The sequence below is a fragment of the Trifolium pratense genome, linkage group LG4 (assembly GCF_020283565.1).
Source record: "Trifolium pratense cultivar HEN17-A07 linkage group LG4, ARS_RC_1.1, whole genome shotgun sequence".
Lineage (NCBI taxonomy): Eukaryota > Viridiplantae > Streptophyta > Magnoliopsida > Fabales > Fabaceae > Trifolium > Trifolium pratense.
In genome coordinates this window covers 12,738,000-12,757,237 of record NC_060062.1, presented here as the reverse complement: position 1 = coordinate 12,757,237, position 19,238 = coordinate 12,738,000, and the positions used below count along the sequence as shown (strand labels likewise).

The window sequence follows — 19,238 nt, the reverse complement described above, 5'->3', positions numbered from 1 at the left end:
GTGGTGGGACATTGAGCCAAGCCGAGAAATAAGGTATACTGATTATTTGCTTATTCCAAGGAGTGTGTCCTTGTTCTGTTTGGTTTGACTTTCTTACAATTTTCTCTTCTTTTTAGGCAAGTAGTGGAGCTGCAATTTATAGTAATTAATTTTATACTTTGGGGGAGAGAAGGGTTCGAGCTTTGTAGTTATGGCAGACCACACAAAGCGGAAAGCTCTATAACACATCAGTGTGAAACATTTGACTGCCAAAGTAAAACTCCAAAGGGACACTTCATAATCATTTTGTTCCCAAGTACTGCCTGTAACATCCCTGCATGTTTTCTGAGATTGAGGACTTTAATCAATTATCAGTTTCCTTTTACTTCCTTGTTGTACTATTATGTTGAAGGAATTTCATCATAGTTAATTGAGGACATATATAATAGTTAATGGTCATTCTCATTGTTACGATTGAAATAATGAACTAATTGATACCGAAATCTGACGTGCTTCATTGTAAATAAACTTAGAGGTATCCATGGTTGGATATTTTTACAAACCAACAGACCAAAACCAACCACTTAGATGAATTTGGATTCATATAGTCTCATAAACATAACCATATTTTGTTTTACAGGAGGGCCATCTTTTTAATATACATATAAATTTTCCCAACAAAATATATAGTATATTATTGATGGCATAGTGGTTTGTTCATTTCGATTTTGCTTACACAAAATCAGAGTTCTAATATGGCATTTTACAATAATATTATAGTTAAATGGAAAATGCAGGAATCTAACTTGCATCATGATTCGTGGAGCTGTGCTTCTTAATCATTAGACCACATCTCATGTATCTAATTTTTCACATTTTCTTCTAAAGGAATTTCATTATAAAGGCTAACTCATTGTTCTGATGCGACAACAAACTGCGTTTCCTAATTTAGTCTTAATATTCTTTGGTGAGTAACCGCTTCTCTTCCTCCTCTAACCTTGCAAGCCATTTGAATCCAAGATCACATCCTGCTTTTACAGCTATCTTAAATTTTTCTTTTGCCATCTCTACTGGATCAACTGCAATAGTTTCTTTGTTCTTTCCTCGTTTTTTAGCAGGCAAACCTCTCTTCAAACTGAATTTTATTAATGATTCTGGAATTTTGACACCTGAGGCACAACAAGACATCATAAAGCTGCATGCATGAAACCCACCAGATCCAGCCAGAAAACAAAAGTACCATGAAACAAGCCATCTAAAAGTAAAACCAAAGAAGATTTTATTTGTTTTAAGGCCTATCTTACTCATCTGGTTTGCCGTAGAAGTTATAAGAGCAATCCATAGTGGTCAATTTATTGGTTTTAGACGAGAGACATAATAAAAGGTTGACATGATAATAGTTTGATATAAAAGACTAAATATTAATTCTTAAGGATCCACAAATTCAACCCTAAATAAATAAATAAGTTAAACAAATCATAATAATATTAAGTAATATAAATATTAATTGCAAGAAATAAGCTAAAATACTATAAAATTATAAACCGACTACTCTAAGAAATAAACTAAGATGCTCCATTAATATAATATCAAAGATATTATATATTATAATATATTTTCTTATTCCAAGTGCAAAACAGAACACACTTAATAAGGTAGTAGTACTATATTACATTTCCTTGATTCAAAGTGCTACAGCATCAATTAAAATTCAACCAAGCAGGTAGTTAGAACTTATATTTGTCTTAGTACCATAACTATTGTAATGGGGGAAAGCACAGGCAAGCTAATAAATCTTCCCGTTTTAGGAAGAATGTGAACTAAGCAAGTTATTAACCAAATATGTTAGAACTTCTATTTATCAACAAGATTGTTGCTTCCAGTAGTTTAGAATCTCTAGATCAATTCATAGACTTATGTTACTAATTACCATGCCTGTTTGACTCCACTTTAGGTTGTGGCTTGATTATTCTGCCCGGAATTGTTCTAACTCTGCTACAACTCCAACCTATTTGACATTATTTTCCTCTATACCGACAAGGCAACGCCTAAGCTAGAGATGTCTATTACATGTTCTTTAGGTGAATTATAGTAGCGTCAAGAGACATGCAACTTTCCTATTCATTGTCATGACTTTAAGTTTTATAAAGTTTGGTGAATCATCTCTTACTCGATTAGGAAGGTCTGTTTTAAGGGTAATTGTTCTTCTGCACACATTTACCCATTGCACATAAGTATTCAATGATGTACTGAAGTTTTGGCATCTGACTTATAGACACTTTATCCTCTTTACTTTCAGCAATCACAATCAAGTATTCAAAATTGTGTCAACTTGTGGTGCATACGAGTACACGATGTTGCTGCCTTTAGACAAACTCGTGCAAGGCAAAAGTCACAAATGGTGTGGGCACAGCAGAATTGCAACAGAAAGCTGCGATGTAAGTGGGATGGTGCTATTCCGGCGATTAAGTGAAGGAAATGCGCCGTAATTTGCCCACGAGCTGGTTCTGGAAAAATGCAGACTTGGCTTAAAAACCATAAAAATGTGTTTCCTAATAAAACAAGGCAGATATTTTGTATTCTATTTTCCTTTCACATGAGCTTTTGTATTCTCACTTTTACCTACACCTTTTCTATTCTCACGTTTTCTTATTAAAAACGTGTAAACTTCTAACTTGTGAAATTGGTAGGATCTTACGATGATCAGTGATATGATCCCTTGATTTGCGATTGTGTGCCCCCTTCCCATCCTGGGTACTAGGATCTCGATTTTAACTACCTTCATAATGAATAACAGAAATCTTTTGTAGAACTACTCAATTTCAACCACCTTTTACATGTACTGGTAAGCATTACAAATAGAGAGGTAAGTGACTATAGTTTCTAATACTACGTATGTACTTTTATTATGAAAATAAGGTCTTATTATCAGTAATATACCCCACAACCAAGTAATGGTATGCATTGTCGGTGTAAAAATAATTTTTTTACACATTCTTCAAATCACATCTCACCACAGAAATTGTGGAATATTTTAGAAATTAACATAGCACAGTGGCATAATGATGAGGATTGGATACATGATTACAAAATTTTTACATTGACAGTGCATACCAATTAAATTCTAAATAAAAATGGAAAAGAACACAGGAAGACAAGCTGACCTTTAAGAAGAAGAGATCCACATGCAATAGCTGCCCCAGCATGGCCCTACAAATATATGGATAAAATTAAAAAAACCAAGGTAAAATCTTTAAACAAGCAACTAATAATTAATCGTGTTTACACTTGTGAACGAGATGACAGTAATAAATTTATTCGGTTAAACTCATGTAGATTAAGATAAGTTTCTTATACAATAATCAAACATTTTCATGTGCAAGATTAAAGTACTTAAATTGGCTAAAATGGGATATTAGATCATTTTATAAATAATCAGGAGTAAATAAATTTAATGTCTTTAGCTAGGTAAAACATGATCATGCAAAATATATATTTGTTTAAATCTTATTAATTGATATATTACCTTCTCTGATGCCCTATGGAAACACCACAACGCTGAAGCAGTATCTTTCTTAACACAGTCGCCAGTCAAATATACAGTGCCCAAAAGGTAAAGAGCATCTGGATGCAACTGGAACGTATAACATATACCAATAAGGTTTTCTCATACATACTGAAAATATGGCAATGATCCACTATCCATAGGGTAACATACCTGGTCCACAGCTTTCTCCAAATAATAAAAAGCTTGTTGATCTGACTGGACATCATCATTCTGTCACCAAAAACATACATTTAAAAAATCTCATTAAAAAAATCTTAACTACAACCCAGGATCATCATACACATCCTAAAGTATCCAGTTATGAAACGTGAAAAAAAATACTCAAGAAGAAAATCACATAGCAGAAGTATTCTACTCAAGTAGAGTCTTAGAAGTCGAGCATAATTGTACAAATGTAATCGGGCAAGAAAAAAAACAAGGAACCACTATTGATTCGCCATTCAGAACACATAATATCCCACCAAGCTGTTGTGTATATGCACATTGGCCCACCATTGTCCTCCCCAAGGTCATATACCTCACTTGTTAACCACAAAAATAAAATACAACCTAAATCTACAGTAAATAAATTTCCAAAAAGTAATGGATAGTCATGTGATTTGAGGAGGCAAGGAAAAATGATTCAAGTCATTGACTCAAAATCTTTGATAGAACTCGTAAATCAAGGTAACGAAACTGTAGTTTAATTATGGAAAAGATTGAGCACAAAGGCTCTACAATGGTGGAAACACAAACTGAAATGATAAACCAGAGTTCTAGAACTCCTACCAGAGCACTAGTGCTCCTACACTAGAGAGATCTCTCTCCTAAACAAAAGCTTATCAATCTTTCTGAATGCCCTTTCTCACTCCCTTCCTTTTCTCTTTTATAACTGATTTTCTCCCCATAAAAAGGCCACTAACTCTCATAAAACACCACTAACTCTTCTCCCCCATCCTAATTAATTCTAGAAGATGATTTCGTGTGAGTGTGTGTGGTTTGGGCCCAATGATTGGGCCCTCAAACCTATGGGACCCTAGTGTTCTATCAATCTTCAAGTTTGGCTATAGTGTACTTAAATGAGTCCTCACAATATAAGGTGTAGTAGCCTCACCTGTACTCTTAAATGACAACCCAATGCATATTGTGCATCAGGATCACCCATATCTGCTGCTTCTACCAATAATGCTGCCGCTCTGTTTCCAAGCGAAAAAAGAAAATATGATCACATATTAGTAGTAGATATGTTTAACAGTATTTTCATGTGACTTGAAAAAGAAACAAGTTAAAAAATCTCAGAACAGGATCAGGGGTAAGGTTCAATCAATGGGAACTGTTTAAAAGGGCACTGAAAGAACATGAATCAAACCACAAAACTAATACGAATGTCATTGATGACAAAAGGAAAAATCAATGGTGTGTCTTAAACAGCTAATTCATACTAAAAATTTGAGATTTATAATTATTGAAGCATTCAATTCCTTATAAAGTCTAATGTTTACTTTACCCTCCCTGTGGATATAGCTACTCAGCTGAGTTCAAATCAGAAAGTAGATTAACACAAACAATTTTATAGCAATAATAATAATAATCAATACCATAGTATAAAAGAAACTCAAAAAGTAACTACCAATTTTTGTCGAACTTTTTTCTGTAAAAATTTGCCCTAGACAACACAATTTTTATCCAAATTTAAATTTCAAAACATGGTTTTTGAAATTAAAATTCATGCGTCTAGATACATAGATATTATGAAACTGAAACAAGTGAAGTGAACCAAGTTAAATATATATACAACTAATGAGTCTGTCTTTTTGCTAGAAATAATAAAAACAATGAATGATAATAAATTATAGATATGTTCTTGGCATAGTATAGATGCATTTCTTTGACGGAAAATATGTAGACAAGAAGAAACAAAACATAAATGGAGGATAAAAAAGTTAACTTACACAGCCTTATTTTGTCCAGGAACATGGTATTTCATATGCAATCTGGCCAGCCAATACCTAGCATGAGTATTGGTGTTGTCAGCCTCCAAAGCAAGCTCAAAACTCTCCTTTGCTGTCTATTTATGAACCTCAAATAAGCAAGGGTCGTCTATGTATTGTTTTCACATATAAAATCTTAAAATAACAGAACAAACGGTAGAAATAGGTTGAGAAAGCAGTGATTACGTTAAGAAGAGGGATGAGACGCCTATCATTGAGCTCACAATAATCAATGACTCTATCAACCTCCTTCAAAGCATTCCAGCCTTTGGCAATGAACTCCATGGCTTTCTTGTTCCTGCTATGCAATCCTCTCTGCATATAATTTCAACCATATATAAGCAAATATATGTTGAAACCCAATTGTAGTCTAATTATCTAGAGCACCAACAGTTGTCACTGGTTAGTTTGTTAGGAGAGGGGAAAATTGTTAGCAAAATTGAATCTTGAACGTCTTCTCAATACTCCTTCAGCGTCCCAACCTTTCCCACCCCGTCCCACTGGGCTAAATCTTTGAAGACACCAACACTCCAAATTGAATTGGTATCCGAGACTAACACGACATTGAGAGTCAATCACTTCTATTATTTTCCTTTCAAATTATAATTGGTGTCAATGCATCAAGGAGTGTAAAAACATACCTGTTGATTGAATTGGAAATGAGAAAAAGTGGAGGGCTTGGGAATGAACTTGGCCAATAATGCCCTAGGCAACATCTTAAAAACAATGAGATATCAAATGAGCCTTCCTGTAACTTAGAAACAAACAGCAAAAGCATATATCCGTCAATATAGAACACATATACCCAGTGGCAAAGCCAGGACCCTGGGTTAGGAGTGCAAACTATTTGATTATTTCAGTATTTTTTAAGAAACCAAACTATGGGCTCATTCAGGTTGACTTTTAGGTTATAAAAAATACTTTATGCAAATAAATAAAAAAATTATGTTAATTCATAAATTGTCATTAACAAAAATTGTATCTTTATAAGCTGTTTTTTCATAAACTACGCTGAGAAGCTTATGAATAATACATAAAAGATTACTTATTTGCATAAGTTGTTATGCCTAAGCTCAAAAATAAGTTAATCCAAACAGACCCTATATTTAAAAGAAAAATCATATCAGGAGATAGAGATATGCTAGGATTATGAAAACATTACATCCTTACAATCCATAATCACCTAACAATTCTGATATCAATGGACTAACAATCACAAAAACCCTTAATTTGGAAGAATAACACAACCCCCCCCCCCCCCCCCCCCCCCCCTAATTTTCAATATATGAAAACACTATAAATGATTTCACAACACAAATATATTAATAATAGTTCCAATTACACAATTCATTGATCAAATTAGTACAATTAGAGTCGTATTAAAAAACCAAATAAAAACCCCTCCCTAAACAATAGAGTTTCTAATTTTTTAGATTGTACCTTGATGTTATGCTCACTGTTGGAAGTGAACCATAAGAAGTTGCTTGGTGGATTGGATTGCGTTGCGGTTGATGGAGGAGGGCAGTGCTTGCAGAACCAGACAGGTTTGCGCTACTGTTAGAGAGTCAGAGAAGGAACAGTTCGCACCACACACGAGGGAGGTTCGAGCAACTGCACGAGACAAGGAGAAGGGGGTGGTTGCGGGTAGCGCAGTCGTTGTTTATTTGCACCTGACTTGATAGCGAATAGACCTGGAAATGGATCAAGTGCAGTCAAACTTCATACAGTCGCTACATAATGACCGTCCGATCGGTAGAGGTTTTAAGAAAATTTTTGTTAATTTTTTAAATATAGAATTTTGTTTTAAATATGATCATTTGATCTAACATTGAACGGTTAAGATGTGCTGATACAGTGCAGTCACTGTGATGAGTCAGTGCATCACAGTCGTCTGATTGAAATCAAACGGTTCAGATTTAAATGTAGTTTAAATATAACAATTCTGATCATTAAATATAAGTCGTCTGATCTGGATCCAACGGTTTTAAATTCAGTGACTGCACATGCAGTCAAGGGTGCTGACTGCACCCAATCCAGGTCCGACGAATTTACTCTTGGAAGAATGCATGCAGTAGTCTTAAAAAGAATAAATTATAAATTGGAGTTTAGCAGAGAGATAAGTAGTATTTGAATAAAAATTGTTTTCATAGGAATTGAACTCGAGTTCTTCCAAACGATTCGTTCTAAGGCATTAACCGGTCACTTTAATATTAGGAGTCTCATATTGAGTTGATTATAGAGTCATATGCTAGGTCTGTTTCCAATCATCCTGTTTTTAGTTTGTCGTGCCAGGTGAGCAAATGGGTTCTTAGGCAGTGATTGCAGGTCATTTTCCTTGGATGTTTTTTCTTTCCGCAGAAAATGCTTGAATAAAATGATGGTTTTCGTTATAGCTCATTTCGTCCGCGGGGTGGGGAAAATATTGGGAACTGGGTTAAAGTCCATTTTTCTATCTTTTTAGAGAACTCTAAAAGGATTTTTTTTTTTGAGTTGTTGGACTAGTTTTGAACCTTCGAACATAATGTGACTATTGTAACTTCACATGTGCCTAAGTCCTAATAATTGATGCTTTCATTGAAAGCTGAGCCACAAAAAAAACTACCTATAAGCTGAATTAAGATGATCCACTGAATATTGTAGCCATTGTAGACGTCGCCTCTTAAAAATGTGGCATTGTTAGGAGTCATACACATTAAGTAGATTAAAGTGCTCAATATAATACTTAAACCATTAAACTCTCCTTAGTCTTTTAGATTAAAGTCTCTGCTTAATTCTTAAAAGAACAACCTGCAAAGTGACTTAAAATATGTTAATAAAACTTTGACTAAGAGACATTCTTAGTTAAAAACAAACATATCATGTTATATTTTACAACCAGTCAAATCTTCTTATTAATAAATAAAAATATCACAGCTAAGCCTCTCTATGAACCATCCTTCTACTATTGTATATTTTATTCTTTTACTCTTAATTTATCTTAATAAAATGGATATCAAATATATCTACATTTTGCAACGTTGAATTTGAGATTGCATATTCATTTTTTTCTATAATTTGCAAGTTGACTTTGGGATTGCATATTCATTTTTTTTCTAGATTTTGCATAGTTGAATTTGTTATTTAAGTTGTGTTCATTGATCACCATTGTACCATCCATAACTGCAACTTTGCTTCATCCACATCCCTAAAAAATGGATAGAAATTACCAAAGTTTTGCTATTGCTATTCTATCCCTTTTGAGTACATATTTCATCTTATGTTCTTGTAGCCATTCATCACATTTTGGTTGCATGGAACAAGAGAGAAAATCACTTCTTGAACTCAAAGGAAGCTTCAATGATCCATCATTTAGACTTTCCTCTTGGAAAGGAAATAACTGTTGTAATTGGAAAGGTATAAGTTGTAGCAACATTACAGGACATGTTGTCAAGATTGACCTTAGAAATCCATGCTACCCTCAAAGAGGAGGACAATATGACTCAAATTGTCTCTTCTCAAAGTCTAAGCTTGAAGCTCAATATATCCATCTTTCTCTCTCAAAGTTCAAATATCTCACTTATTTGGACCTTAGTGGAAACAATTTTAATTCAAGCTCAATACCAAAGTTTTTCAACTTAATGAATCAGTTAAAATTCCTTTCTCTCTCAGATTCCCATTTTAGTGGCATGATCCCAAATAATCTAGGAAACCTCACAAAACTATCCTCTCTTGATCTTAATTAGCTTCAATTCTTATTTACATTCTAATGACATCTATTGGATTTCAAAACTTCCATTGCTTCAATATCTTTACATGAGTGATGTTTTTCTTGGGAAGGCGAAAAATTTATTCGAGGTACTAAACATGATTCCTTCTTTGATAGAAATAGACTTGATGAACTGCAGCTTAACCAAAATGCAAAGTGATGATTATCAACGTGTTAGTTACTCAAATTTTTCTAGCATCGTGTCGCTCAATCTTGCAGATAATCGACTTGATGGTTCAAATCTTAATGTTTTTAGAAACATAAGTACTTCAATTGAAGTTATTGACCTTTCAAATAACAGTCTTAGTTCAGTTCCAATTTGGTTAAGTAATTGTGCAAAACTTGTTTATCTCTATCTCGGAAGCAATGCTCTTAATGGTTCGCTTCCATTGCCTCTTCGAAATTTGACTTCTTTGACGTTGCTCGACCTTCCTCAAAACAACATTGAATCTGTTCCATTGTGGTTAGGAAATTTACAAAGTCTTTTGTATCTCAATCTATCATGGAATCATGTAAATCATATTGAGAGTTCTGTACCATCAATTCTAGGAAATATGTGTCATCTTTTGTCACTAGATTTGTCCGGAAACAGACTTCAAGGAGATGCACTCGTCGGTAATTTACAATCGACAGGATGCATTGGATTTGATTTAGAGGAACTAGATTTGACCAACAACAATTTCAATGATCAGCTGCCAACATGGTTAGGACAACTTGAAAATTTGGTAATCCTCACACTTCAGTCAAGTTTTTTCCATGGTCCTATTCCAAAAAATTTCGGAAATTTGTCAAACTTGGAATATTTAATCCTTGCTAACAATCATTTGAATGGAACTATTCCAAACTCTCTAGAAAAATTGGGAAATCTAACCATGTTAGACATATCCAATAACAATTTATTTGGGGGTCTTCCTTGTAGTATAACAAAACTTGTTAATCTAAAGTATTTACTTCTGAACAATAATAATTTATCTGGGACTCTTCCTAATTGTATAGGACAATTTGTCAATCTAAGCACCTTGCTTATTTCTTCTAATCATTTTTATGGTGTAATTCCTAGGAGTATTGAGAAATTAGTTACTCTACAAAACCTTGATGTGTCAGAAAACTCTTTGAATGGTACTATCCCACAAAATCTTGGTCAACTTTCAAATTTGCATACTCTCTATCTTAGTAAAAATTATTTGCAAGGGAAATTTCCTGATAGTTTTGGTCAACTTCTGAATCTCATCAATTTAGATTTGTCTCTTAACAATTTGGAAGGCATGTTTTCTGAAATAAAATTTCCTAAGCTACTAGCTTATGTGAACCTGACCAATAATCATATCACTGGGTCACTTCCTCAAAATATTGCTCATAGATTGCCCAATGTATCTCACTTGCTTCTTGGAAACAACCTCATAAATGATTCCATTCCAAATTCGTTGTGTGAAATAAACTCTTTGTACAATCTTGACCTTTCAAGAAATAAATTAGTTGGAAATATTCCGGATTGTTGGAATTCAACTCAAAGATTGAATGAGATAAACCTATCATCTAACAAATTATCAGGAGTTATTCCAAACTCGTTTGGTCATCTTTCGACTTTGGTATGGTTGCATTTGAACAATAACAGTTTTCATGGGGAGTTTCCATCATTCTTGAAGAATTTAAAGCAACTGTTTATCTTAGATATTGGAGAGAATCAATTGTCAGGAACTATACCTTCATGGATAGGTGAGATTTTCTCCTTAATACAAATTCTAAGATTGAGTCAAAACAAGTTCCAAGGTAACATTCCAACACAAATTTGCAAACTTTCAGCTTTGCAAATCTTGGATCTTTCCAACAATATGTTAATAGGCTCAATCCCTCGATGCATTGGAAACCTTACATCAATGATATATCGAAAGAAATCACAAGTTTCGATAACTCCTGGAGAAACGAGCTACTTTGAATGGTATGAACAAGATGTCAGCCAAATCATTAAAGGAAGAGTAGATCATTATACAAGAAATTTGAAATTGGTGTCCAATCTGGATTTATCAAACAACAATTTGAGTGGACCTTTTCCAAAAGGAATAACTCGTCTTACTGCTTTGCGAGGCCTAAACTTGTCGCACAATCATCTGTCAGGTGAAATTCCTACAACCATAGGGGACATGAAGTTACTTGAATCTTTGGATTTCTCTCATGATCAACTTTCAGGCTCAATTCCATCGACAATGTCTAGTTTAACTTTTTTAAGTTACCTAAACTTGTCCTACAACAATTTTTCAGGACCAATTCCACAAGGAAACCAATTTTCAACATTTAATATTGATCTATCTATTTATGCTGGAAACAAATTTCTTTGTGGTGCACCATTGACAAATCATTGTGATACTGACAATAGAGACAAAAGAGGAGAGGATGATAAACATGATAGGGATGAGAAATGGTTGTTTTACTTTGTGGTAGCACTTGGATTTGTTACTGGATTTTGGGTTGTCATTGGAGTTTTGTTGTTGAAGAAGGGTTGGAGGCATGTTTACTTTAAATGCATTGATGAGGCAGTGCACAAGTCCGGAAGAGAGTTAGCAAGGTTAAAGAAACGATTTTCAGGAAACCCAGTTGATTAGTGAAACATCATTGTGATTATGTGGGTTGTTTGACTGAAAATGTATGTATAAAGTGGTTTTTTTTTTTTTTTGTAAACCAGGTATCCTAAATGTTCTTAGGTTGTATAAAGTGTATTTTGATTGCACTTACTACTTCACTTCTATCTAAAATCTAGTTTTATAATTTGCACAATAAACTAACTCTTTTATTCACAGATATCAGAATATAACAGCAACAATGTACAATGTATATAATCTCAGCGATTTTCCTTTTCCTCCATCTATCTCACCCCCAAATTCTCACACTTTCCCCGCACTACCCCAAATCGATTAGGCTCCATTTGGCATCACCCGAAACAATGGAGGTTTTTCATCCAAAGCGTTTGTTGATTTTGGGTAAGCGGGAATGAGAAAATAGTGAGGAGGGAAAGGAAAATAAGTGGGATTGTTTTTATCAGGTTTGTGGCGGAATGTTTTCCTCACAAATTATAAAATTCACATTAGGGCCGGAATAATTAAAGAGGGATTAATTCGACATAAATTTTCTAAAAAAATTAAGGAAAATGTTGACATGTGCGCTAAGGACACATGTTAAGAATATAAATATAGTAATTTTTTCTTGAATTTGTGCATTATACTTAACAGTAACACCACTGACGCCTCAAAGAAATCACAAACAGTCGTTGTCTAACTCAACCGCTTTCCTCATTCGTCCTTCAACACTCGTTGCCGCCTAACATCCTTCTTATTTGTTTATGCGTCTTCTCTTTTGGTTAAGATTTAGATTTTGTGGTGGTGGTGTAAGGGGTGGTGCTCGCCTTCTATACCATCGTGTGTCTATTCTATGGCCGTTTTCGACCGATGGTTTTAGAGGTAAACCCCTTTATGGGGTCGGTTTCCATTTCGTCACGGGGTTGTTTTCTTGGATCGGTTTCTGGGATCGATGATTCGGATTGGTTGGTTCGTTCGTGGCTGCCTCGGGTTCACCATGAGTTCATGACTGTTTTGCTATCTCGAAAGAGTCTTTAGCCTGTTGTGTTGCTGTGATTCGTAGCAAGATATATGGGTACGTGAATCGGTCCGTGTTGACGTCCGGTTCATTCGCCATCTTGAAAGGTCCAAGTTTTGGTGGTTTGCTGTTTTTGCATGGAGTTGATGACTCTAGGTTCACTTCTGTGTTGTAAGATACTTCTGTGGGTTTAGTGGGCATTCTCGTTATCTTATACTCTCTGATTGTTTCTAGATTTATTGAGATTTACATGTTTTGAGGTTTGAGATTGTCTTCAACGAGTAAATGGTGCTAATGAATATATGTTAGTCCTCAGAAATGATTTTGGAATGTCTATGATATCTTCGTCATTTGATGGTGGACAATATGACTCGAAAGAGTCTCTTGTCTTGTTGTTGTTTGTTGTAGGGAGTTGTTGCCCCTTGGATTAATTCCATGTTGATGATTGGTCCATTCATCAAAAAGTAGATTTCTAATTAGTCGATTAGGATTAAAGAAGTTGGTTATCTCTAAATTATTTTAGTTGTCCTATGCTTTGTGTGGACGCATTGAGTTAGGTTTTGTCCCCCAATTTTTGTATATATGTTTTCTTTTTTTATTTAATATATATAAGGAGATATAGGCAAAGGATGTGGGTGAAGTCTGTTTTATCCCCTGATATCTAGACGCTCTTCGCTTATCGAAAAAATTAAAGGTTCATATTGATCAGTGCATTTTTTATATACTTTTTTTTTTATCTTATGCTACCACAATTATATGATTTCTCCCTTTATTTGTAGTGTTTTTAATATGTTTTTGATACTTGAGCTATCTTACTTCAATTATCTTGTTTTGCATCTTATAGGTCCAAACTACATGAACAAATGGAAATGTGACATTATCAAACCCATTTTATGATGACTTAATGATTAAGTGTATGTTTGTTTGATTGTTTTTTCCTTCCAAACGCACGTCTCTCTCTCAAAACACAACTTTTTCATTTTCTATGATGTTTGGACAAAATCCAAAAGCGAGTCTGTGACAGTGCAAACGTGAGTTCAGTCGAAGCAAGAAATTCAAGCTTCTACGTTAGTGATGACGTTAGTCATTACATGGAAATAAAGACCATTTTCAAGTGTTTTTAGAGGTTTTTGACCTAAATCATGAAGAAGAAGACATTGATTTGAAGCTACATGCGAAGAAAGATAGCAAAAGAAAATTGGTGGATTATATAGCACTTTTACGCCTGGGGCGGAAGTTTTTCCGCCTGGGGCGGAAATTTTACTAAAAAATCAAGATTGCTCTCTGTTTTGCCGTTTCAGGCGAAATTTCTTGTGCCTGAAACGTAATTCTTTACGCCTGGGGCGGAAATTCTGTGCCTCAGGCGGAAAACGTTACTTTTGATCATTTTTATAAAAAGGAAACATCAGATCTGGATCATTATTGAATTTTTACGCAAAAGAACAGCTATTGGAGCGATTTTGGAGGATCAAGAGCGACCAAGCAAGGATTCCAGTGTGGAAACACATCAAGATTCTTCTTGTAATCATGCTTTCTTTCATTTTATTTGATGTAATTTCTGAATTTGCAATGTCTAGCTAAATTCTCATGATTGGTCCTTAGGTGATTCTAATTACTTTTGATCTTGAACTATGTGATTGTCATATGATATGATTAATGAATTACGAAGTTAGTTTCTATTGATTGTTCTTTGTGCTTAATGCTTTGTATGAATTCGCGACTTATATGATGATTGCAATGATTTGTTTTACTATGACGATAGGAATAAATCATCGATCTAGGAACGATTGATCAATTAATTTTCACTTAAGAAATTTTGGATTGTTAATTGAGATTAAAAGATTAAAGTTTTTCTTCCTCACATGATCATAGGTCTTACTAAGAAATTAGGGATTGATGATCATGAGAGAGGATTATGTTACCAAGACATTGGGCATAATCAATTGTGTTTTAATCAAATCATGAAACTAATTTGAATAATTCGTTATCATACATGGCGTTACCAAGAGAGATAGTAATTAGATGACCCAAAAAGGACCAATCGCTTTTCTTACATCAATCTAAACACCAAAGCAATTCCAAAGTTTAAAAATTTGAACTGAAACCAAACAAGAACCCCCTTTTACAATTTATGTCAATTTACATGAGTATGTCTTCAATTTACAATTGATTTACAACAATCCCTGCGGAAAGAACGATTTTATTATACTACTTGACGGCTATTTAGTACACTTGCTAAATTTTCATCAAGTTTTTGGCGCCGTTGCCGGGGATTGTTGATTAAATCAACAAGGCAATTGAGTCATACTTTTAAATTTTATTGTTTTATTGATTAAGTTTTTGTTTATTTTAATTATAAATATAAAAAAAAAAATATATAAGTTCTGAATTTTATTTTCATTTTCATTCTTGTGTAGTGCAGTTGCTTCTTAAGGTATTTTCTGGTTGTTTATGCAAGGTAGGAGAGTAGCAAGAGAACTAGTCTTTGATCCTGAAATAGAGAAAACAGCTAAAGCAAACAGAAAAGCAGTTCGGTTAGCCCGAGAGGTTGCCCGGTTAGCAGGTGTTGCACAAGAAAGTAGTGAAGAAGCGGTTTCTAGTCCAGACACATCGGACAACGAAGCCAACATCATGGCTGAGAATCCACCTCCACCAGTTGTGCCTGAGAGGACGTTAGGTGACTATGGGCAAAGAAACAATGGAGAGCTTGCCAATCTGGGTTTTCAACCGAGGAATCATGTGTCATTTGATATCAAGAATTCAGTGCTCAGCGCCCTCAAAGAGAATCAATACTCAGGGGCAGAAACACAATGTCCAAATCTCCACCTGGAGCATTTCTATGAAGCTTGTGACTATACAGACCCACCAGGAGTATCTGAATCAGATAAAAGATTAAGGCTTTTCAAGTACTCGTTAACTGGAAGAGCTAAAGACTGGCTGGACACAATACCACCTAACACCATCAATACTTGGCAAGAGCTAGAGATGAAGTTCATGGATAGGTACTTTCCAATTCACAAGTATCTTGAAAGAAGAGCTGACATTACAAGTTTTGAGCAAGGAGACTCCGAAACATTGTATGATGCCTGGGAAAGATTCAAACTGAGCCTAAAGAAGTGTCCTAAGCATGGGCTCGATAGTCATACTCAAATGCAGCATTTCACACAAGGATTGAGAGCTCAAACTAGAATGTTTCTAGATGCATCGGCAGGTGGATCTTTGAAAAATAAAAATCAAACTCAAGCTAGAGAGTTGGTGGAATCCATGGCTCAAAATGAGTACAGAGTTGAAAATGATCGTGGTGCAAAGAAGAAAGCAGGCATGATAGAGCTTGATACTCAAACTGCTCTTTTGGCCCAATCTACATTGATGAATTCTCAAATGGCAGCTGTGTTGAAACACCTCACTAGCACTCCTAATGCCCAAATGCCAGTCATGGCAGCTAATGAGGTGAAATGTGATTTTTGTGGACAAGGGCATGCTAATGGCCAATGTTTTCCTGAAGGGTCAGAAGAGGCAAAGTACCTAGCCAACTTCAAAAGGAACAACCCAAAGTATGATCCTTATTCAAACACTTATAACCCAGGTTGGAGAGATCATCCAAACTTTGGTTGGGGAGGAAATCAAAACTCAAATCAATCTCAACAACAATCTTCTTCACAAAACTCTCAACAACGGAGACCTTCTCAATTAGAGGATACACTTACTCAATTCATAAAGGTGACTCAAGGGAACTTCGAAGCTATGAAGGTTAGCCAAGATCAAATGAAAACCAACCAAGATATTGCCAACAAGAATCATGAAGCTTCAATTAAGAACTTGGAAACTCAAGTTGGGCAATTGTCAAGACAATTCGCGGCTACTCAAAATAATGGTTTTGAAGGTTCTACAAAGGATAATCCGAGGAATGAAAGTTGCAAGGCGATTAATTTGAGAAATAGAGTGGTTCCTTCACCTGAGATTGTAACAAAGAAAAAGAGTGAGTCTAGTGTTGAGGGAGTGAAAGAAAAAAATAATGTTGAGGGAGAAGTTGAAAACGAGAATGAGGGAGAAGTTGAGAATGAGTTGGAGAAAATGATTGAGATTGAGAAAGAGGAGTTAGTTGAAGATGAGAAAAAGAAAAAAATTGAAAAAGAGAATGATGAGAAGTTAGTTGAAAAGAGAGGCAAGGGTGTAGAGGAGAAAGAAAATTCTGTCCATGCTAAATTGCCATATCCGCGCAAGAAGAAGGCAAAGGCTAATGATCACCAACAATTCAAAAAGTTTATGAAGATGCTTCATGATCTCCAAATTAACATTCCTTTTGCTGAAGTGTTGGAACAGATGCCTGTTTATGCCAAGTTCATGAAGGAACTTATGACAAAGAAGCGGAAACCTCTTGACGATGATACAGTGGAGATGACAGAGGAATGTAGTGCCATAATCCAAAAGAAACTTCCTCAAAAGAAGAAGGATCCTGGAAGCTTTACAATACCATGTTCAATAGGTAACATCTCCGTTGGTCGAGCTCTATGTGACTTAGGAGCTAGCATCAACCTAATGCCATTGTCAATGATGAAGAAGATACCCGGAGCTGTTGCAAAGCCTACAAAGATGCAGCTCTCTTTAGCTGATCGTTCTATTGTACATCCTTACGGCGTACTTCATGATGTTTTGGTAAGAGTTGCTGAGTTTGTTTTTCCGGCTGATTTCGTCATCCTTGATATGGAAGATGATGCAGATGTAGAACCGTTATTATTGGGTAGGCCATTCTTAGCTACCGGAAGAGCATTGATTGATGTGGAAATGGGAGAGCTTATGTTAAGGACACATGGGGAACAAGTCATGTTTAACGTGTTCAAAGCTATGAAACACCATGATGATGAGCCACAATGTTACAAGGTTGACGTGATTGAGGAAGTGGTAGAAGATGTCTTAGTGGAAGAAACACCATCTTTACCTTTAGAAAGAGTAATTGTTAATTCCATTGATGATTTGGAAGAGGAATGGGACAAGGAGATTGAAATTTGTCTCCGTCAACTTGAAGCATGTAAAGAAGAAGAAGCACAAAATGATTTTGAAAACGTTTACGCTGTGGAAGAGAAAGTTAGTGGTAAGGAGGACTTAAAAGTTACTATTCCGGAGTTGAAAGAGCTCCCCCCTCACTTAAAATATGTTTTCTTAGGAGAAGATGCTTCACAACCGGCAATCATAAGCAGCAGGTTGAGTTCTTTGGAAGCAGAGAAGCTAACTAGAGTCCTGCGAGAAAATAAAGAAGCCATGGGTTGGAGCATCTCTGATTTGAAAGGGATTAGTCCCGGATTCTGTATGCATAAAATAAAAATGGAAGATGAATACAAACCTGTGGTGCAACCTCAAAGAAGACTAAATCCAACCATGAAAGAAGTGGTGAAGAAAGAGGTTCTTAAACTTCTAGAAGCTGGTATGATTTATCCAATCTCGGATAGTGCGTGGGTAAGTCCTGTCCATGTGGTCCCGAAAAAAGGTGGTATGACAGTTGTGAGAAATGAAAAAAATGAACTGATACCCACTCGCACCGTCACTGGGTGGCGGATGTGTATAGACTACAGGCGGTTGAACTCGGCAACAAGGAAGGACCACTTCCCTCTTCCATTCATGGACCAAATGTTGGAAAGGCTTGCAGGGCAGGCCTATTATTGCTTTTTGGATGGATATTCTGGGTACAATCAGATTGTGGTAGACCCAGAGGATCAGGAGAAAACAGCTTTTACTTGTCCTTTTGGAGTATTTGCTTACCGGAAGATGCCTTTCGGGTTGTGCAATGCACCGGCTACATTCCAGCGGTGTATGCTTTCCATTTTTGCTGATATGATGGAGGACACAATCGAGGTATTTATGGATGATTTTTCTGTGTTTGGTAAGTCTTTTGATAAATGTTTAGCCAATTTGAATGCCGTATTGAAGAGATGCATAAGTACCAATTTAGTTTTAAATTGGGAAAAATGTCATTTTATGGTTAAAGAAGGTATTGTGCTTGGACACAAAATCTCTTCAAAGGGCATTCAAGTTGACCAAGCAAAGATAGAGGTTATTAAGGAATTGCCACCTCCCGTTAATGTTAAGGGAGTGAGAAGTTTCTTGGGTCATGCCGGTTTCTATCGGCGTTTCATCAAAGACTTTTCGAAAATAGCTAAGCCCTTAAGTAACCTCCTTGTGAAGGAAAATGAATTTAAATTTGATGATGAATGTTTGAATGCTTTTGTTGTGATTAAAGAAAAGTTGGTCACCGCGCCCATAATCGTTGCACCTAATTGGGATCTCCCTTTTGAATTAATGTGTGATGCAAGTGATTATGCGGTTGGAGCGGTGCTTGGCCAACGACATGCGAAATTTTTCCATGCTATATACTATGCAAGCAAGGTTTTGA

The 19,238-nt window shown here is 35.5% G+C and overlaps 1 protein-coding gene and 1 pseudogene across 2 annotated transcripts; one reads left to right on the top strand and one right to left on the bottom strand.

The window, feature by feature from the left end:
* Positions 1-648: 648 nt before the first annotated feature.
* Positions 649-7,290, bottom strand: LOC123923634. Of its 2 annotated transcripts, none has more exons than XM_045976327.1 (9): positions 6,958-7,290; positions 6,159-6,271; positions 5,704-5,832; positions 5,479-5,594; positions 4,641-4,722; positions 3,698-3,757; positions 3,506-3,613; positions 3,144-3,189; positions 649-1,148 (listed from the first exon to the last, which is right to left on the bottom strand). In XM_045976327.1, exons 2-9 carry the CDS (start codon positions 6,231-6,233, stop codon positions 934-936), a joined length of 831 nt encoding a protein of 276 aa, XP_045832283.1. In that variant the 5' UTR covers positions 6,234-6,271; positions 6,958-7,290; the 3' UTR covers positions 649-933. The 2 variants fall into 2 exon arrangements, with proteins under 2 accessions (XP_045832283.1, XP_045832284.1); XM_045976328.1 differs by having other exon boundaries at positions 6,159-6,265; positions 6,958-7,222.
* A 1,418-nt stretch (positions 7,291-8,708) lies between these two features.
* LOC123923163 lies at positions 8,709-12,031 on the top strand (annotated as a pseudogene).
* Positions 12,032-19,238: the final 7,207 nt, after the last annotated feature.

Bases quoted from the DNA above. Each gene is read 5' to 3' on its own strand.
- LOC123923634 (XM_045976327.1), bottom strand. From the start codon at position 6,233: ATGTTGCCTAGGGCATTATTGGCCAAGTTCATTCCCAAGCCCTCCACT. The intron at 5,595-5,703 runs GTAATCACTGCT...GTTCATAAATAG, and splicing joins GTCTCATCCCTCTTCTTAAC to ACAGCAAAGGAGAGTTTTGA. The intron at 3,190-3,505 runs GTAATATATCAA...ATATATTTGTAG, and splicing joins TCCATAGGGCATCAGAGAAG to GGCCATGCTGGGGCAGCTAT.